At 31.6% G+C, this 23,274-nt stretch overlaps 1 protein-coding gene across 2 annotated transcripts in view; it reads left to right on the top strand.

Moving 5' to 3' along the window:
• LOC143225257 (nephrin-like) overlaps nt 1–23,274 on the top strand; it is a 196,549-nt gene that overhangs the window by 112,351 nt on the left and 60,924 nt on the right. The window contains exons 3-8 of one of the 2 annotated variants that reach the window (XM_076454336.1): nt 1,682–1,803; nt 4,478–4,535; nt 4,933–5,085; nt 6,360–6,527; nt 10,786–11,076; nt 21,853–22,064. In XM_076454336.1, the coding sequence (XP_076310451.1) occupies nt 1,682–1,803; nt 4,478–4,535; nt 4,933–5,085; nt 6,360–6,527; nt 10,786–11,076; nt 21,853–22,064 (1,004 nt within the window). The remainder of the gene's footprint in view (nt 1–1,681; nt 1,804–4,477; nt 4,536–4,932; nt 5,086–6,359; nt 6,528–10,785; nt 11,077–21,852; nt 22,065–23,274) is intronic. The other variant, XM_076454337.1, reaches the window with a different exon arrangement.

Below are 23,274 nucleotides of genomic sequence, written 5' to 3'. Positions count from 1 at the left end.
CTAATACTTAACACATGACACTATTCATCAATATTTACTGGTTATTGGCTTTTGAGCGAGCGTATCAAACTCTGATTCGCGTCCGGTTACCATAAAAAAGCATTCTGGAGTGATAGGTGTGTGATAAGAGTGACGGACAAATCTCACTATCCAGGCTGACAGCAGTATCTGACGGATATTGATGACAAATGATTTTGTCTAGTTATCTCCTCTCTAGTCTTTTCTAGACTACTGCAGAATGCCCTCTAGTAGTTATGCGCAAAATCAAATAAAGAAATCCTTCCTTACATTAAACAAGGAAAAACGTCAATACTTCCAAAGTCCTTCAATTAATGACTATTTGCTAAAAGAGTAATCATTATTGGGATGTAATAAAACATTTTAAAATTATATTATATTATGGTATAAAAGAAGAAAAAAAACAGTGCAAATCAAAAACAGTTAATAGCGATCCATCTTACGAAGTGAATGTGTCTGAGATGCGTATGTTCTGTTGATGCAATATTCTAAAACAGTTATTACACTTAGCGTTCTTTTGCTTTGTTACATAGGAGATTTGTTTATTTTCCTCCCAATGACAATTTTTATGGTATACAAATACGTGTCGTTGAATATTTACTAAAGCTAATAGTTATTTATCATACTGGGAATTGAAAATATATTTATAAACAAACATTTATTCACCCTAAATGTAATGTGTAATTCTAATTAAGTATTATTATTTTATACATGTGTATTACTATTTTCTCTCCGTGGTTAAATACTAATCTAAGAGCTATAATTAAATTTAAAAATAAGCTTATGGGTCAATTTAAATATTACTGAGGTAACCATAAATAGCACAAACAATGACAAGAATTTTAAAAGATACTGAAAACGATCTAGCAACTTCTCAGATTAAAGATAGAATAGTCATCAAGTCTTTACCTGTTGACGAAGTGTAAAATTAATAATTGAATGATTGTAGCTAATTCAATTTTAAGCTTTAATTTTAATTAAAGATCAAAACCACTTGCGATCAAATTATTTGGGAATCAGATTCGTTGTATAGTTTATATTAACTGTCTTACTCAAAATAATATCACAAGGGATGTATTAATTTTTATTGTTCTATCAAAACACATGAAAATGGGAAGAAAAATAATATCACGTTCAGATATGTAGCTCTTAATAGATCCATCAATAATATATATACGAAGCGTTTTAGCAACGTAAAAATGAATTGCAAAAATTTTATAAAAACCAGCTCATATTTGGATATTACAGAAGGTAAATTTGAAATACAAGAAGAAACATTTAGATATTTATATATATATATGAATATATTGTAATCAAATTTGGAATTTGTGTAGAGAATTTACCACTACTGGTAATAGATTTTAAAATAGTTTAGTCACGAGTACATAAGCCAACTGTTTGCTTTGAATACAAATAATGTGTTGTAATAAATCATGGTTATTATGGTAGAGTAAAAATATCTTTGATGAATCAGGATCTTAGTGGTAGATTAAAAATGTATTTGATGAATTAAGATTATAGTGGTAGTTTACAAATATGTTTGATGAATTAGGATTATTATAGTTGATTAAAATATTCCAGTTCGAGTCTGCAAATAATTTGTTTTAAGATAAATGAAGTATTTTTGGTAAGAGGAGTGAACCTAGTATGTTTATTGTGACAGGATTTGACCCAGCAATTCCTGGCTTTAAAAGGTATTCAATGATGATAGACAAAGGAGAAGGGATTTACAACCTCCGAATATCCAAGACAATGTTAGAGGATGAAGGAAACTACCAATGTCAGGTCAGTTACTAGTAAATAGAAAACCATTCTATTATAAGAATGGAAGAATAGGGTCATTATATTATAGAATATTTAACTGCGTTTCTACATTTTTGTTTAGTGCCTAATCTCACAGAATTAACACTGAAAAAATGTTTTTGAATCGCATTTGACATAAAACTTTACTTGATGAAGGCTCTTGAAAAATGTGCCAAAAAATAGAAACTACTGAATGATAAACCTATCTAAGAAATGAAAAAAATAAACTAACTATAAACGAGAAATACTTTATTCCTATCATATGATTTTACAATCTTTACTGTGACAAAACTAAAATGTACACCAAAAGGTTTAAATAACAAGACCGAATTTTTCATCTAAACTTATTCTCCAGTTGTAACTGTTTTTTCAGATTCCAATTTTCAAACATTATAACCGAAGTTGTTGACCTTCACTTTGACTTAAAGCTAAATTCATCACAAGTTAAAAGTTTGTTTCAAGGAAAACATTCAAACCTTTGTACGAACTTTAATCAAAATCAGTTAGAAACTTTTTGAGGTATATAGTTGAACTTCAATGTGACCTTGTCCTTTGACAAAAGACAAATAACTGGTCCTTGGGTGACATTCAGTTTTTGGAACAAATGTGATTAAATCAGATGAAAAATGTTTGATTTACAAAGTTCACATATACGCACAGGAGTAAAAGCAAAATTTATGTTGGTTTAGTTACTCTAAAGATGTTAGCTTGACCAAAAACCATACAGCGTAACAGTTATGTTGATCGTGAGTTCTGTAATAGTTTACGGGTATTAATGGGATTAAGCTTCAGTGTTAACATTAAAATTTCTGGTTATCTTAATGTTTCGAAGATTTTTAGCGTTCCAGACGAAACAATTTAGCCGGATTTGACTAAGTGTTTGCTTGTCTGACTATGAATTTGAAGATCCTTGGTTCGTTTCCCATACACGCACAATCGTGTTCCACTCTCTACGGATGTAGATGAATTATAGGAAACAATGTCAAGTCCCACTGTTCGATTAGAGTAGCCCAAGAACTGGTGACGGATAATCTCAATCATCTGTTTTTCCTCTAGTTTTACCAATTTAAAACGAATAGCTCTTGTTTTTTTCTTGTCAGAGTATTTGAAACAACCAAACGAAAAAATAATGAAACAAAATCAAATGACAATAAACTGTATTTAATATTAATCGTCCCTCCTTATTTCTTTGCTGAACTTTTACTCTGAATAAAGTACTTGAGTTTTATTAGGAAATATTTTTTTACAGTTAATTAATTAACCTCTACCTTTTGGTCAATAAAACTCATCATATTCGACCATGACATCAGAAATTGTCATTAGCAGAATGCATAAGGTTAAACGATACTGTGTAACATTAAACACAAATAACGTTAGGAAACGGTTTGAATGGATAACATATTAAATGTACAGCTTTACGGCAAGGTTTTGTCATCTTCAGGTACACGTAGTTGACATAAACACAAGAATATATTAATATATACCCGTAGTGTTAAAGGGATGGACAAACCCGATATAGTATTAAGCACTTTGACACCATGGGTATATGTGTGTATATTCCTATGTCAATTTAAACTGTATATACCTGATGCTGACAAAACCTTGTTTAATGGTTGTACATTTTTTACTATGTTTACACTTGTACTAAAGTTTCCTTCGTCATCTATTCTTATAAACTGATCACAATAAGCTCATCTCAAAAGTACCACTTAAACGGTAAACACAAAGTTAATATTTGTACTTTTTTCGAGATATGAATACTTTCATAAATAATTTATATGAAATATTACATTTATTTTATTTTCTTTGTCTGAAAATAACATAGATTTCAGTAAAGTATTCGGATTTTGATTTTATAATACACCCTCTTACACACAATCACATGCACACATATATATATATTTTTCTCAAACCACATGCAAACTGTATGTTTTCTGTCCAACGATAAATTTTTGGTAAGTTTACGGACTTCTAACAATAAAAAATCGGGATTCGATTTCACGCAACGTACTGAATGCAGATAGGCTATTGTATACTTTGTGTAAAAACAAAATAAACATGTATGCTTCTAAAAGTGGAATATTACGTATTATAAAGCGTCAAAAGTGTATCTTAGTTGACTTACTGGTAAAAGATTTAAAGTGATTATAATCTCACAAGTTATAAAGAACAATAAGGTTCTAGGATATAACTAAGTGAATTTCCGGTTATGCGATTTTATTTTTACTCGAGATTGTTCCTTCAGGATTAATGTAATTTTGATATGAATATACCTCTCATTAAAAATGCACCTTTCCTTTAGGGTATCATCTATCAAATAAATTCAATTATATTTTCGTAAGTATAACCCATGTAGTTATTGGTATGAGTTTTAATTAATCTGTTTTATTAACTTTTATGGAAAGAAGATGGATATTTCTACTTTAGCTAATTGATTTTCGTTTTATTTTGAAATTAAAACTCCTGTATTATTTTCTTTATTTGTCCATTCTATCATTAAAGATTTTATCAAAATTAATAAAAATTCAAGTACAGTCTATCTCGGTAATCAATTAATATCATTGTAGAACTGGACTATTTTGTTTAAACAAAGTTAATTAAATGATAATACTGGAAGATGTTCGTAAGATGTGGTAATTTTTTCTTTGTGTGTCAGGTTGGACCAGCTCCTGACGAAGGACCAATCAGAGCCGGAGCAAAACTCACAGTACTAGGTAACATCTGCAGTATACATGTACTTTGTTTTAACTGTGACAGGATATGAGATATTGTGGTTGTTTAATACACTGGAAAATAGTTAATGTACCAATTTATTTAAGTTGTTTCTTATTTGTTAAGTACTGCTAAAGTTTCTTTAGAGACGAAAAACATAGATATTACATGTATTTCTAGTCTCTCTCTTTTCTTTCTTTCATGAAAAGTGATTAGCTCTTAGATTTATTGGACCTATTAAAACAAGAATATTACAAATAACTCAATGACTCCTCCCACTAAAGGTTGAACTAAAATTGCAATAGACAGACAGGCAGATAAAATCGATAGTTTGTTTCTTCAGTATTGAGTCTACTTTCGTGCAGGTTTCTATTCTGATTCTTTGTACTTTCTATTCAGTTCCTCCGAATCAACTAACAATTAATGGCAGACCAGGACACGCAATACTTAGAATAAAAGAGGGAGAACGTGTAAATTTAACGTGTAGTGCTCATCGTAGTAAACCACCGTCTCGTTTAAAGTGGTATCGAAATAGAGTGGAACTAATACCTGGTGAGTGTGGTCTTACCTACATATCCTGCTCGTATTCAGCTCGAAACTCTCACTGAAAATGCAGTTGTAAAGACGAATCAAACACCTTCGAAATTATACTGTATATATTCAATTAGAGTAGAGTAGCGGTGTAGCTTTAATTCTAACGAGTTTGATGAAGATATATAAGTACACGTTACAAGACTAACTGTATAACAGGAATGCTAACCATACATGACAGTGAATACATTTATATGTTATTTTAATACGCTTTGAAAAATCTACTTCCATGGAACAGCTTTCGGCCTTAGTGGGTGGAATGTAATATTGTTTGTGTCATTTATGAAATTGATTTACTTATGTATGAATGATATGTTATAGCCAGCTCGAATTCCTATTTTGGAACAACGGGTTTTCATACATGGTTCGGACTCCCCTTCCCCCCTTCTCCAGTGGCGAAGCGGTGTGTCTGCAGACCGACAACGCTAGAAACCGTATTTCAATACGCGTGATGGCAGAGCATAGATAGTGGAGCCTTATGCTTAACTTCAAACAAACTAACACACGTGGCTCAATCACTGTTTGTCTTTACTTTGTAACATATAATAAAATGTAAAGATTAAAGTTTTGATTATATTTTGCTATTTCTCTCATTCTGTGTCAAACTGCAGTTATGTGATCAACACCTTTACACATCACTATATGATTTACAAAAAAATATCTGTAATTTAATGTTAAACTATTCAGCGACATGTAAGACGTCCTACGTGGTATATTTTAATCCATTAAGGCCCGATTACACAAAGGATATTAGAACTGATCATTATAATTAAAGAGCAGTAGTGTTGATTTTCTCCCTGCTTCTCGTGTCTCAGCGAATAATGTGATGACGTTTTATATCCAGAGTTCCATCCCTGTAGTGTTCACAGCGCACATACTCTATTTTGCAGCTTTTTTGTCAAAATACGAACAATTTGTTCTTATATGTATTTGTTTTGATGGTTGTATAAATTGTAACATGTTTTTGGTTACAGTCCTCTCTACTATAAATCTTAGTTAGTGGTTACAGTTAGATGATTTCTACTTAATTACATAAATCATGTATAATGGCAAGTTTTAATATGTTTATATAGATTATAACGTTTACTGCATAAAACACTCATCTGCTTTTTATCCGTATTCTTAACACGTCTATATAATTGTTGTGAAAATGAATAGTACAACTGTGTTAAATGTAGTTAAATGAAAGTATAACTATTTTATCAGATTTTGATTTATCCTTTGATGGTATACAGGTGCCGCAAAGACATTCATTCGCAAAGGAACAGAGAAACTTGATACAGTTTTAAGCACTTTGACATTATATCCCAAAATGGATGATGACGAAGCAACATATATGTGTGAAGCTGACCATTTAGCGCTTTCTAAGCCGTTGACATCATCTGTTGCCATAAGTGTCCTTTGTAAGCATATACACTTGTTTTATAACATTGAAACCATAATAGGAATAAAACCTTTGATTAATTTTAAATGAAACTGAGATAAATCAAAGTAATCATTGATTAAATATAATGTTTCGGGATATAGATTAATTAGTTAAGTGTGTGTTTTTTTCTTATAGCAAAGCCACATAGGGTTATCTGCTCAGCCCACCGAGGGGAATCGAACCCCTGATTTTAGCGTTGTAAATCCGGAGACATACCGCTGTACTAGCGGGGTCCAGTTATTTAAGCAAATGCTGTAAACCGTAAATACATTTTACTACGTTTATACATGTACAATTCTTAAGATAAATACATTTTTTATCTCAGAGTATTTAAATAAGCTTCGTTGAAATTTAATTCATTTCTTAAGACTTCCACACACTCTAGTTATATAGTTATATACAGTTCTATAGTATGTAGGACCAATCAGGTCCCATTGACTTTGAAGGCTTATTATAATACTATAAATCAGGTTTTGATACGCTAGCCCATTGTATAGTTTCGTGATTAAGAATAAGCAGAAAAACAAACTTTGTATTTTACAGAAACCTAAACCTAAAACTCTATGAAGGTTTTATGTTAACTTCGAGCACATTAGTCAGTAAAATATCTGTTCTTTTATCATTTTGATATTAGTGGTTCTGTAAAATAAACACAACTATTTACACTTGCATAATACTTATATGCAAACATATAAACATTTAAGGGAAATGAAACAAAATGAACATTAAATGTCAGATTAAGAAATACTACTCACCTAATTAATGCAGTTTCGTATTTGCTACTATTAGCGTCAACCAGCCAGACCATAGGCCTTTGTAGCTCAATCACAACCATCACAAGTTTAAAACTGCCCACAAAAAGAATGAACACCTGTCATCAGCGCCAAATACCTATGCAGCGTACTTTTGGACAAATAGCAAGATTTGCTCTCACAAGTATAAAGCCTCGTAGCTGTAATTGTGGGTTGTATACCGACTCAAAGCTTGGGCTTTTTGAATTGCAGAATTGCAAACTCAGACGTTTTATATGTTCCTGGAAAAGTTATTCAAACAAACGTAAACTAGAAAATAAATACGTAATTTTTAAATCGTTGATTTTTAATATCCTGTAGTTAAACTTGAAAAGTTTTCATTTCTACTTCTATATGGTATAAAAAATGTATATAAAATTATAACTTTTTTTACATTTTTTTTCTGAAATGGTTTGTTAAACTTACAATATTTATATTTGGTACAGCTAAGGCTTAATTAAACAAGTTAGGTATTACTTGTAAACTTCTGTTAAAATCAATTTAGCAATATATTTTAAAATTATAATTCTGAATTAAACGAAAAATGAAATTATTCGGAATAAAACAAAACTGCTTGGTTGAGGTATAAAGTATTTAACTATTTTCAAGTCATTTTATCTAATAAATTAATAACATTTTCAAGAGATGTATGTTGGTTAATGCAAACATTGCATGAAAACTGGCTCACAATATAAGCTGTTAAAGTTGCATTTCTCTGCCAGAACTAGAAAACTTGAAATTCCATTTGTTACGTGTGAAGGGACAAAAATTAACGCTTAATTCTATGAATATCTAATCATATGTACCTATTTTTAAAAATTCGAGTCTATTTGTAAATTCATATACATTTATTTAAAATTATTGTGTTTGGCAAATACTTACCTAACTTTGCGAGGCAGAATTAGAATATGTATATAATGTTACTACGTATTGATAACAGATTCATTAACTCAATTTTATTAAGTTTCAGAAAAACAACGTCACTAATATCAAATTCGGGAAATAAGTGATATTGTTACCTGCAAGTGGTTTATGCTAATCCACTTTGTTTTAACTTTGTAATCAATTTTCAAAATTAAAAAAAGAACGTAGCGTGATCTAGTGAAAAACAACACAAACACTTGTTTTAACATGTGACCTAATTACATAAATGTATATATCTGCAAAAAGTATTACTATACTATTTCCGTTACTATATATATAACTTGCAAAATAAAGATTAACGAATTACATGCAAAATATTATATTTTTGGTTTCCAACGTAAGATATATGAAATAAGGGCATAAAAGACAGTTTTAACTTCTCAAATATTTATAAGAATAATTCTTTAGCTTTTTCTTTGTATTTACTTTAAATCACATCAGGAGAAAAGTGATTAAATTATTTCATAACACTTAAAAAGTGACAATGTTAAACCACAAATCGTGAAAAGTGACTACGTGAAATCACAACTCGTGAAATGTTGTTATATTAAAACAATTCACGACCTGTAGCTATGTTAAACTATCTTGGGATGCTTAGTATGGTGTACCTAAGCTTCAACGTACAACTACATCGTTAGCTTATTAAGATTCGGTCATTCACCTAAATGAATTGCACTTCGCAGGTTGAACATTTCAGAGGCCAAAATGAAATGTTATTTGGTTATTGCCGAAAACATTTTGCTTTTAACTGTGAAACGTAAAGCACCAAATAAGAAAAGAACGAAGTATAAAAATAAGACAGAAGCTTATATCTTAGTATAAAACGATCTAAAGAAATTGCAGTTGAGGAACTACAGTAGCTCCTATAAAAATTCGTAGAAATTCCAAAATGTCATTTCATATCGATCTTTGATAAATCTGAAGTGCTCAGATCGCGAAATTGTTATCTTTGTTTGGTGAATGATTCAATCCTGGAATTGAGCGTAACATATAGAGATGTGTGTACACATACTAGTTTACGTTTAATTTTTTAACTTTCGTGTAATGAATATGCCAAGTTTCTCTTTTTAAATTCTGCTTAACTATGTATTTACTGGAAAATTAACTTTTTTCGTAATTATGCTGACGAATGCTGAAACTAATTCTTAAAAGAAACATTTTGAATTTTGTCACGTGTGCGAGAAAATTGATAAATGACTGGTCATTTTAATCCTACTTAGTTAAAATTAACTCTCGGCTTTTAAAATTGTGTTCTTTTGTAACTCTATAAAGTACTCCAGTAAACAGTTTAAAACTTAAATAATGTAAAGAATGAATAAAATAATTTCTAGATGACAATTTTCCAAAGATTTTCTTTTCTATTATTTAAATGTCTCAGCAATATTCTGGGTAGTTAATGCAAAGTAATTACGGGAAATGAAAAGTAATACTATAAATACTGAGCTGTCACCCACACAAATTTTAACAATTACTTCTCATTGTTTTTATTATGCATCACAGACGTCATTAGGGAAGCTGGAAACGAACGAAAACAAATTACCATTGATATTCGTGACATTTCGCATGCAAGAGTTTCTAGTAAAACTCGTTCTAATATAATAAATTGAATAGTCAAATCAGGCAGAGGAAGAAAAAGTTACTTATATTAGGTTCGTGAAGATGACAGCTTGCCGTTTGTCATTTTGTTAGTCCAATTTCAGTATTGTAAGAATTTCAATGCTGTTAAAATCTTCAAATTAAAATGTTTACACGTTTCAAGTGACTTACAGTGAAGAAAGATTGTTTTAAAGTAAGTGTTTTAAGTCATTCAAACACACATTATTATGAACTTAAATGCTTTCAGTCTAATTATTTATTCATTATATTGTGTAGTTATTATGGTGTGAAGAGGAAATAAGCAGAATAATAATTCTTTTATCTTTTATTTTGAAATTACTTAGAAACTAGCAAAACAACTGTTTAGCAGAATTTGTTCAAAGGAAGGTTAAGCCCGTATTATTTTAAGGAAATATTTAACATATATTGTTATAAGGACGTGTTCAGTAGGTATTATTCTAAGAAAGCGTTCAACATATATTGCTATAAGGAGGTGTTCAGCAGGTATTGTTCTAACAAAGTGTTCAGCACATATTGTTCTTACGATGTATTCACTAGGTAATGTTCTAAGAAAGTGTTCTACAGGTATTGTTCTAATGAAGTGTTCAACGCATATTGTTATAAGCAAGTGGTGTTCAACACATGTTATTCTAAAGATGTGTCTAGCATATACTGTTCTAAAAAGTGTTTAAAAAGTATTATTCTAAAGATATATTCAACACATATTATTCTAAGGATATCTTCAGCAGGTATTGTTTTAACAAGTGTTGAACACATATTGTTCTAAGGATATATTTAGCATGTATTGTTATATTTCACACACATGCAAATAATTATCTTTAATATTTGTGCTCTTTTTAATTTATTAAGTTGCTGCAATATTAGTTTTACAGATATTATTAGCCATCACTTTTTTTGTTTTAGATCCACCGGGAAGTCCAATTATTACAGGATATAGAGAAGGAGATATTTTGAGGAAAGGAGAACCATTGTCATTAACGTGTATCTCTAAGGGAGGAAATCCATCAGCACAATTGATATGGTATAAGTCAGGCCAACAGCTGGATGCTAGTTATACCACAAGTTCAGGCCAAACCACAAGTATCTTGAGGTTTACAGTCACTGCTGCCGACAATAAAGCTGTGTACCGTTGTGAGGCATCTAGTCGTCTCATGCACCACTCTATGTCGGCCTTTGTTACTCTTTCCGTCCATTGTAAGTTCATTTTTTATCACTAAACAGCATAAAGAAATTTTTTTCAATAATGCTCGTTATTTATTTTCGACGAAAACAATTTTCATTTACAGCTTAGAGTTCTCGGTTACAATTGTTATTAACAAGTGAACAGATGATAATATCTGGATATATGCATCAATAATGTGTAGAATAAAAGAAACTAAGAAGGGTAATAACAAGGAAGACTCCTTCCAGATCTGGTGCTCTGCCAATGTACTGTCTTATCATTATGAAGGGTAATGATAAGAAGACTCCTTCTAGATCTGGTGTTCTGCCAATGTACTTCCTTATCATCACATACAAGGTGTTAGGACCTTTTGCAACTTATAAGATATTATTAACCCTTTCGCTGCATATACCATCTCAGGACCTATTGTATCTCATAAAAAAATTATTTGCCCGTTCACTACATATATGATTTTAGGACCTTTGGCAACTTGTAAGAAATTATTAGCTCTTTCACTACATGCATTATTCAAGGACTTTTTATAACCTGTAAGATATCAACAGCATTTTCACAACATATATTATTTTAGGATCTTTTGTAGCCTGTAAGATATTATTAACTCTTTCATTAAATACATTAACTTAGGACTTTTTTAACTTGTAAGATGTTAGTAACCTTTTCATTATATACATTTATCCTAGGAGCTTTTGTAATCTGTAAGATATTATTAGCCTTTACACTACATACAATATCTTAGGATCTTTTGTAATTTATAGTATATTATCATCCCATCTCGATGGTGATAACATATAATTGCTACATAAAATATTACAATAGTTTAAAAGTTCAAGTAGCTCATAGAACTTACAAAAGCCAGTTTACAGTCGCTTTGTCGTCGTCTTTGTATACGCTCATTAATCTCTCTGTTTCTCGTCTCTTGCTGTATTATTTGCTGTGTTTTGTGGGGGTACCCAGTATAAACAAACTGAATTAGTAGTACAAATGCAACTTAGACACTATTCGTAGCTGGAATTAGTGTAATAATCCTCCTGTTTTTACAAAAAAAAATAACTTCTGCCTCCACCCCTGAAAACTTTGATTGAATACCCGAATCCTTTCAATATGTCTAAAATTCCCCTCTTTGTAGGTTGAGTACAATTTGTGGGGCCATAATATATATATTCGTACTTTTCTTCACCGTATATTATTGTTCCTTGTGTTATTTTAAGGTCAGATAATTAATACAGTTTCAGATTTTTGTTTTTGTGGCTAATACCCACCCGTGCCATGGTTGATGTCTTTCTCACTAACTGAAATGTCATTTTTATCAGTTTTTATTTGCCAGCCTTGCGATACTGCTACACAATATTCCTATACCTCATACACGATATCAAGTATGTATTAAACAAGAATGATAGTGCAGTTGGCACAAGAACTCTGTTGGATTTGTACACGTCCATAATTTGCAAAATAACATTGTCAATACAACTACAAGATACTACAGTGCTGTGAGAATCAGTATAACAATTTTATGTACTTCTGTTTCAAGAAACAGTACAAAGGAAATACCAATATTTATTTTAGTTTCTGATCAATATACCACAAAGTCGAGAACAACGTTTCGACCTCCTTAGGTCATCCTTAGGTTAACAAAGAGAGTTTGCAACTGACCGTTGCCGGGAACATGTCTTAGAGATGAGAGTGTAAATAAGTACAGGATTGTAGGAGGCGTTGCAGTATATGTTAGGTAATTATTTAGTATAGCTTGGTTTGGTCTGAATTTCACGCAAAGCTACACAAGGACTATCTGCACTAGCCGTCCCTAATTTAGCAGTGTAAGTTTGGAGGAACATGCCGGGAAGGCAGCTAGTCATCACAACCACCACTAACTCTTTGGCTACTCTTTTACCAACGAAAAGTGGAATTGACCGTCTCTTTATAACGCCCCTACAGCTGAAAGGACAAGAATGTTTGTTCTGATAAGGATACGAACCCGTTACCCTCGGATTATAAGTCGAGTGCTTGTAACCACCTGGCCACGCCGGTGCCTAATTAGTATAAGTGTATGATGTAACCTTCAAGGTTTTTTTTCTGTATTTTTTTTCGTCTGGTTTCTACTTTTCTGCTTGTTTCTCCAATATAGAAGTGGCAGTTGTTGCATTGTATTTTATAAATAATGTTGGTGTTGTGTTTGTCAGTGTAGTTTTACATAGTATGGACTTTAATTTTGTATCTAGTTTTTGAATAAATTTTGTGTTTACTGGAATGTTAGTCTTTCCAAACGTTGATTATTTCTTCTCTGATATCGGAAATATATGGTACATAGTGGAGTAAAGTTTTGTAGTTTGTTGTTTCTTGGAATTTATTATTGTTTGTTTGTTATAGACTGTGTTGTTTGTTGATCTAGGTGTGTTTTGGACGAAATTTATTGATGTTGATGAAGTGTTGTTTTATTCGGGTGAACATAGTTTTGTGGCTGTGTTTATTTGGTTTCTTAATATGTTGAGTTTTTGTTTTATTTTATTCGCTGAAACCCAAGGAATGTATAGTCTAATATAGGTGATTTTTTTGTGGATTCCTGTTTCGAACTGTGTTTCGGTGTTTGCGATCTTTAGGCTGAGAAATGCTATTTGGTTAGTTTTTTCATGTTCACAGGTGAACTGAATGTTGGGTTGTATGGAGTTAGCGTGGCTGAAAAACCAATTTTATGTTTTGTAGATGTGAATCCAGTAATTGTATCATCAACATATCTGTACCAGTATAGTGGTGGGTGTAAGGCGGAACTAATCGCTTAAGATTCAATCTGTGTTATAAAAATGTTGGCTAGAACTGGTGACAAGGGATTGCCCATACTTAAGACATTTATTTGTAGGTAATTTTAGTCATTGAACTTGTCTTAACCTGAATATGACCTTAGATGGTCGAAACGTTGCTCTCTACTTTATTTTAATAAAAGTTTCAATACCCATACCAGCCGTCTTGAGATACATTTTTACTTCAAGTGGGTTTCTCGTAATCATGGAATACCACGCAGTCGTTGTTCTTAAATTATATAAGTTATGGTAGAGCCAATATCTTACTAGCTTTGAAAACAGTACGGAATGAATTCGTGGTGAAACATAAGAATTTTGGATGCGAATCTAAAAAAAAAAAAAGAAACAGGTAAATGTTTCATTCGGAGTAAAATTAAAACGTACGTGTCTACAAGTGTCTTATGTTTATATATCTAAGTGTTTACTATAGTGTTTTGACAAAAAGGTCGCTCAAGTCCGATTTGTCTTTTGCACGCACTTTTTGTTGCGACGGTAACAAATATGAGTTACCCGAAAGTGTATTGGTTTTTTCTCAGAGTGATTTTGTATTGGGAAGATAAAGTAGTCAGCTAATCAGCCAAAGTGGTGAGTAAAATACTATTTCAGCTTTGAAGATACACTAGCTCTTGCGTTATAAGTTTTCATACAAAGCACGCCATCTTTTAACAGAAACTACAGATTTCGTGTCTGTTTGTTCATCCATCCATCAATTTATATGAATATTAAAATGAGAAAATAGTTTTAGCTTCAATTTGTGACATTCTATAGTTCTAGGTAAACCATTGTCTGTAAGTAAATATGTGATTGTTTCAGTAAAATAGTTTTTAAATAGAAATTGGGAAATTCCAAGTTTTTCTCGTGGTGTTTCAGTGTAAGTTATTTTCTTTCTTCTTGGTGAAATGTGTGGATTAATAACAGCACGACGTGTTGCTTTTATTTCAATTTTTTCTGTTTTTATCACAAGGAAAATTTGCTGTATTGCGCTGGGCAATAATAGAAAACAGATGTATACACTGTTTTATAAATTTTGTTGTCTTAAATATTTGTGAACGAATTACCACTCTTTTGGTTCACTCATCCTAAATTCATTATAAATGGAATTTAACTAGAAAATGTGTAAAACAATGACACTTTTAACATGCTTGCACATCAAAAAACTTATGCTTCTCTCTTCACTTTTGTATTTAATAGCAGAATTTAATTTTAGGAAATATCCGTAGAAAAATAACACGAGAAAATGCATCCATTAAAATGTAGGATATGCTCCTATTAACACTGAGTGCACATGTAAGTCCACAAGAAACTGCACAAGTTTTATAATGCACAACAAATAACCGATGTTAATTATATTGATTAGACTATTTCAAGCAAACAGAAGCTTTAATATCCATGGATGTTTCTAAAAAATATAAAACATTTACACAAAATTACTTTGAAAGCAAAATGTTTGATTGTTTGTTTTTGAATTCGTGCAAAGCTACACGAGGGCTATCTGCGCTAGCCGTCCCTAATTTAGCAGTGTAAGACTAGTCATCACCACTTACCGCCAACTCCTGGGCTACTCTTTTACCAACGAATAGAGAAATCTACCGTCACATTATAACGCCCCCAAGACTGAAAGAGCAAGCATGTGTAGTGTGATGAGGATTCGAACCTGCGACTCTCATATTACGAATCGAGTTCTCTAACCATCTGCCATACATTGAAACAAATACGTCACTCATTTGTAAAGCGTATTTATGTGAGATAAACTAATTTCCCTGTGAATTGCCTTTTTGGTTAGACAGACCTGTAAATGTAAACCATTCACATATTTTCTAACTGGTTGATATTCTTGCAAACAGTGTAATTTTTATGATGTTACATTGGAGGAACATATAAATATTAATTGTGGATATGAGTGTATATGTTTAGCGTAAAACTATCTCTAGAATAACCCAAAGGCCGGTCAGTACAGATTTTTTTTTTAATCTCCGAGGGTTAAATCATGTCTATTTTGATGAAAAAAATGTGATGAATATCGCTTCTTACACAGAAACTTTAATTTCATGTAAATAATAAAACGAGCATGCTGTATTACAAATGTTCTGTGTATTAGTTACATTAATGTTTGTAATTTGTTTTAATCCACTTAAAAACATGTTGAAGATTGTAATTCGAAAATTTTATTTTATCTGGTTGATTTCAGTTCTTATTTTACTTCCTATCGAAATAAACCATCAGACTTATTGTTCATTTGTTTGAAAACAGACAGAAAGTGTGATTGTGATAAATGTATGGTCTGTTTCTACTTCGTAGGAAGTGAGTAAGAATATTTGTGTTTCTACTGACATCATATTACTGTTTCTCCAAAGGATCAAACATTTATCTTGGGTTTGGAGACCGGCTTATATTATGTTTCTAGGAATTACTACTTTTATAGTATTAGAAATACTCAACTGTTACTAAATCAAGGTTTTATTTCTCTTTTTTTGGCACATAGATACTCTCTGAAAATTAAACCAAGCGTGATATAACCGAGTTCGCAAAGCTCGCTGTTTTGCTGTTTTGTCTTAATGGGAAACTACTGGTTAATTTAGTCTCAGGATTACAGAGCATGTGTGTTTTCAGCTACCAGTATCATAAGTAGGAAGACATGTTTATCCGTCTCTCAGTTTATCAACGAATTCAAGATCGGGTTTTGTCTTATAAGTACAGTTTGATACAAATACAGTGATTCATTAAGTTTAATATTTGGGAATTTTACGTGTTCTGATAACAATAACAATCAATACGGTAAAATTCATATGGATACAGACAAATTGCTGTATGTAATAATCTGATAATATCCTAAAAATAACCATATGTAGGTAAACTTCTGTGTACTTGAAACAAATAATTATTTTTTCAAATGTATCTTATTATAAGAGAATGAAACCTAAATCTACAAACCAGTAAAGTTAATTAAAATAAAATGTGGATGAAATACATGCCTGAAGATGTGGAAAATGCGGTAAATATATACAACAGAGAAACAACGAAGAAAACTGTTTTAACATAGTGTAATAATTTAAGTAGAATATTAGCTAGCGACAAACATTATGATTAATCTTCAGAATTTTCACTTTAATTGATCCACAGTTATGACATTAACGAGAGCATGTCAACAAACCATTTGCCGTTTATTGGTTTGTTCTGATAATTTCCTTAGATATCAATAGAAAGCAAAATAGCAAAAGAAAGAAAAATAAGATATAAAATCACAGGCAACAAAGGAGGAAAATAAAGGAAAAGAGAAGAGAAAGAATTTATATATATTCAGAGAAGGTTATGTTTAGTGTTTTGGAAAGGAGAAGAAACTCCTGTAGCAGGAGACAACCAAGTTCTGCTGCAAATAAATATTTAGGCCCGGCATGGCCAAGCGTGTTAAGGCGTTCGACTCGTAATCCGAGAGTCGAGGGTTCGAATCCCGGTCGCGCTAAACATGCTCGCTCTTTCAGCCGTGGGGGCGTTATAATGTGATGGTCAATCCCACTATTCGTTGGTAAAAGAGTAGCCTAAAAGTTGGCTGTGGGTGGTGATGACTAGCTGCCTTCCCTCTAGTCTTATACTGCTAATTTAGGGACGGCTAGTGCAGATAGCCCTCGAGTAGCTTTGCGCGAAATTCAAAACAAACAAACAAATAATTATTTATATTTGTTTTATCAAATGCGAGTATCCAACTATATTTATATTTCGAAAAATATATTAATTATTTGGTGGATTATATTACTTGTGTTAAAGTCATGTAATTTCTGCACAAGGCAAACTAACGCTATCCTAGATGAGATATAAGGATTTAGTATGAACAAAGTAATAAATGTTATCTCTCGTTAGCTAACATGATTGTATGATGTGCGATTTTAGTAAACGGAGATGCTTTTTGAATACACTATTAAAGCTCAGAAATGAAAAACGAACACACAGATCTTGTTAAAGTACTCCGAATTTCTAAAGCTTTCTTTTTGTATATAAATCAAAGTGAAATGACTATTGCATTTAACGGGATTTCTTGCATATAACATTTAGGTTCCTCGCAGTAAATATTAGGTCGAAATAACATAAGACGAGAACATATTAATGAAGGACCTTTAGGAAAAGGCAGAGCACTTAGAAGTGCCTAATCTTTCTTTTTGAAAATAATTCATCTTAGATATCACAGCATTTATGGAGGACAGTTCAAAGGATGTAAGGATTATCAAATGGATTCACTGAAGTGAATCCAAGGAAATGCCAGTTTTTTAAAATATTTGATGTTTGGTATCCACACAAGTGTCAATTATTCAGTAGAGTAGGACTTGAGAATGCAAGGACTATGATCTATTTTCAGAGACACAGAAAGATAAGACAAGTTTAACTTTCAGTATGTTTTTAATGTTACACAGGGAACTGTCACTCACACGCTGTTGTTATCTGAGCTCGCTGAGCTCTGAATAGATTCAATTCATTAATATCCTCACATAAGATGGATAAAGTACTTTGAAATTCTATTATTGAACAAAAATTAAAGTCTGCTATTTCCTCTGAATTTTTTAAAATTCATACTGGCTGATATCTAAGCTGAGCATTTACTTTCTATTTCTTTAAGCAGCTTATCTTATTCCCCTTCTAATAATTGTAAACTATAAGGCACGGTTTGAAGGAATTAAACTCAGCTTTCTCTGATGGTGCCCCAGCACTAAGCTGATTATGTCTGTGTGTTTTGTTTACTTACAGCATTATATATATATATATATGTGTGTGTGTGTGTGTGTGTAAGTGTATTTAAAGCTATACTGCTTATAGAAGAATGGTTAATTCACTACTAATCAAATTTAAGGTTAAATGTTCCAAACATTGAAAAATGTTAAAATGACATACACGTTTTCACATAAAAACTTGTTTAAAGTTAATAACACAATTTATAAGATATATTTTGTACATCATAATAATATAGTATAAATAATTAACAAAAAGCTGTGTTTTTCTACTCTAAAGTAGCGGAGAAATATTACATACAAGTAAAATTATCAACAAAAATACATCTTGAGTACATTTCTCTATTTTACCTTCATTTTCTGTTTCAATAACGTTTATAATCACAATTGAACTGCTGAGCGCCTATTGTAAATCATTCATTAGATTGAAGTATTTTGTAACCAATTAATTTAAATAATACGTTTTGTATTCCACGTTCTCTCAGTCTAGCAACGGTCACAAACATGTTTGTAATTAAACATTGGAGAAACAATGATTTGTCATCAAGAACGCTAGAAAGAATCATTTTGATATTGAAAGTTTCCTGCCAGTATTGCGTAGTTTGTGTTAATATTGCAACAGTTTAAATATGATTGAGGTCATTATTCTGCACTGATAATTACTATCATTGAATAGAATGGAAAATAAAGGACATTCGCGATTCAGTTATGAAAGCACAACGAAATGGGTAATTTACAGATTTTTGATTAACGAAAATCATGAGAGAAAAAGATACATAAATATCTGGTAAATAAAAATTGCTGCCATGGCTAGAGTTTTAATTGATAGAAACTTAATAAGGTTAACAAACAGAGAAAGATGTGTATTGTTTGCATAATATTTTTGTGTTAACAGATACACCGTTGAATGTCTAAGTTAACTTACTAGTATGGTTATCAGTCTCATATAACACAATAGCATGAAAACTAAATCGACTTAAACGATGTTTGGAAATGATTCATTTTTCTTCAACATCAAAAATAATCTCAAACATTACAGAAATTGTTCTGGGACAAATTACTCATATTTCCTTTCACTAAAATGACTTAATCATCATTAAATAATTAGCTCTTTATTTATTACTATTATTTGTGACAGAGTAATATGAATTATTAAACCTAATTGAGCGATGTTGCGAGATGACTGATTTTTCAAGAGAGCAACAAAAATTTTTCTCAGAAATGTTAATCATATTTTTAGTCAACTCATTTAATTCAACGTATTGAGATTAAAAGAACTGAAAGTTGTGTATTTTTAACAACTTAATAATTGTTAGTATTTATCGTGAAATTGTTACCCTTCATATTTTATCAAAAGTGACATTTGTAAAGTTGGAGAGATCTATATGATGCTCTGGTATTATTTTCATTGATTTTTTGTCCTGGATAAAATCACGTAACCAAACTGTTTGTGATATGAATAAAGGTATCTAGGATAATTTCTTTTACGCCATTCTGTTTGGTTAAATCAGTTACACGTTAATAGTATGCTTTTATCTATGCTTATCTGCATTGCTTTCTAGAGAGTTTCAATTAAAACCGTTCAAATCTGTCAAAGTGTTTCTAATAGAAACATTACACAGTTATAGTTATTGTCATTTAAGTAATATATTAACTTTTAGTGGATTTTAAACTGTCAATACCAGTTATTCTAGATTTGTTTAAAAAATGAGAAATAAGGAATCAGAATAATTTAAATTAGATTTTGTGACTCAGCTCTTGCAATAAGTATATCTTTTCAGTGTTCATTATATTTAAATTTTCTTTCATTTATCTTGCCAACGATATCCTTTAAGCTCTTAACAAACCTATCATATCGATGTAAAATATTTACAAAGTTCTCATACAAAACTATTTAACTCTATTGTTCGTTCTCTCAGCCAAAAATTTCGTCAAGTAAAGATTCTGAATGGAATTTTTCAACCTGAATAGTATATTATGCATTGATGGGCTAAACAATAACGTCAAAGATCCTTCAGGCTCACTCCTTAATTCTGAATTACCCCTCAGCCAGAAACATCTGACACGATAAGGGCTTTTTTCGTCTCTTTGAGCAAAATTATAATATTGACTGTCACTTTTATGACTCGTCCACATTTGAACGTGCGCAACATATTCAGATGTATCAGACCTCAAACTCAGTTCTTTCGATTCATAGAGCGATACGCTCGCTACCTGATTATCTAAGTGAAATATGAAACTTAACGAAATCCTAGACAGAGGTAACGTTTCTTGACCTTTTATAAAGAAGTTATTAACGCTTAAGAAAAAATATGTTAAATATTATGACCCATAAAAAATTAAAACAGATATATTCTTTCACCTTTAAGATACTTTTTAATTGTAACTTAATTTTACGTCATGCTACACTCAGATACGTACACCTTGATTCACTAAAACTTTAATCTTCAAGCATATTTTTTTAAATCCTTTAACTAGTATTGTTAAATATGATCTCATTTATTCACAGTCATTGCACATATGACCCAAATATAATCTATATGTCCAATTTGCTGCTTAAAAATTACGTGATCTGGTCAACGATCCAACTGTTTAATAACAACCTGCTTCATATTCTTTGCAGGTTAATTTTACTATTAGGGTTCCAGAGAATATGCAAATTAATACAGAATTTTGTTACGAATGAAGCATACCAGAAACTTCTAAACTTGTATACTTGTTAAAATTGAAACCATAAGCCTATAACATTTTTATAGGTTTTTAAGAAGCTTTAATCAACTGCTAGAAGTTGGAATGATCACGTAGTGTGAGCGCTTGACTCGCAACATGCGGAATCCAAAATTAAATTCTGTCACAGAAAATCCTCGCTTTTCTAGATATTAGGGTCAATCCCATTTTTCGATTGCAAAAGACTAGTCCAAACGTTGGCGGTGAACTATGTTGGCTGACTGCCTTCATTCTAAACTATCACAATAAAATTAGGAGCGACAAGCGCAGGTAGCCTTTTAGTAGCTTTTGTGAATTTCTTCAGTGAAACAAGTTGCATACTGTTACACCTCTCATTTGTTTTCTGATAAACCTGTTTACTATTACATCAAGGTATTCGTGTAATGATTTTATTTTTTAATTTTTTTAAACCAAAACCTTTGTTAAAACGTCTGAAAGTTAAGCTATATGGAATCTCTTTTCTTTCATCATGCCATCTACGAAGGTTTTAATGATAGCATTGTAGATACTTTCTCTTTGTTATCTAAGAATCTTTCACTTTCCCTTTAACTAGATCCTCCCGAGAAAGTATACCTAAAAGGGCCTTCCGACGCCCGAAGAGGAGATGTTGTTACAGTTGTATGTACAACATCACCTAGCAACCCGGCTGTACAAATAAAATGGTTGGTGGACGAAAAGCTCATTGATGGCGGAGAGCAGTTTACCAGAAATGACAGCGATGGATGGATAACTTCGTCCAACCTGACCGTCACTCTCACCAGGCAGGTAAAATCTTCAGCCTTCTGAATGGTACATTGATTGCTTATATCACGTTGTTCTTGTTTTTCTTAAAATGTTTAAGACATATTTGCCATTATTCTCTTTCTATTTACTGATTACACATCGATGAATACATTTGTGGGGAGAATTACTTTAATAGCTATTACTGAGGCCTGGTATGATCTGATGGCTGATCATAGGTTACAAAGTCGAATCTCATTACCGAACATGCTCGCCTTTTCATTCGTGGAGGCAATGTAATGTGATGGTCATTCCACTATTTGCTGGTAAAGAGTAACCAAAGAGTCAGTGGTGGGTGTAACTGACTAGTTACTAACATCTAAAATAGCTCATAGCCCTCGAATAACTTTCAAAAAAACTCAAAAGTATCAACAAAAGTAAAATTTAGTCATACACTTAAAAACGCAACCATATTTGCTTAAAACACTAAACAATTGATAATATGGCTTATAGTTGACCCCCAGTGACATAGCGGTATCGCTGCAGATTTCCACCGGTAGAATCCGAGTTTCAATACCCGAGGTGGGCAGAGCCCAGATAGCCCATTGTGTAGCTTTGTGGTCAATTCCAAACAAATTAAAAAATTAACATTTAAACGCATAGCTTATAATTCTCTATACGTTTTGAAGAAATAGAAAAGAATGGTAAAATAAAGACATAATAAAAAATTGAAATATATACAAGAATATGATTTCATCGGCATGCAATTCAGTGTTCGAAGAGCAGGTAAAGAATAATAATAATATATTGGTCGATTTACTTTCTTCGACGTTAGTATGAACAAAGTATTCTATAGTAAGAAATCCATGACGTCCTCTTCTCTAAAATTCTACGTGAAAACCAAAATTGCCCTTTTGTCTGGAAGTTTCTGCTTATTTGTAAGAGCTCGTATAGCCCTTAAAACGTTATTTATTTCTTCAAAGCTCATCACATGCAGAGCACTAAAACAAACTTTTTTGTCTGCGAAGCAGATTCTGTAGAGACAGTTTAATGAATAAAACAGTAGTTTAGATGGAATCACAAAGAAGCAAATTATACGCAAAAAATAAATAAGTCAGATAGTTAGCACTAACTTCAGTACCGGCTGTCATTTTTAAAATTAAAAAACAGATAAATACTCGTGCTCAATATTTGTCTATTTATAACCATTCATGTGTAAATCTTTCTTCTTTACACCAAACCATTTAAGTAATTT

This window comes from Tachypleus tridentatus, chromosome 9 (genome assembly GCF_004210375.1).
Source record: "Tachypleus tridentatus isolate NWPU-2018 chromosome 9, ASM421037v1, whole genome shotgun sequence".
In the NCBI taxonomy this organism is placed as follows: Eukaryota; Metazoa; Arthropoda; class Merostomata; order Xiphosura; family Limulidae; genus Tachypleus; species Tachypleus tridentatus.
This window is presented reverse-complemented; position numbering and strand designations above follow the sequence as displayed.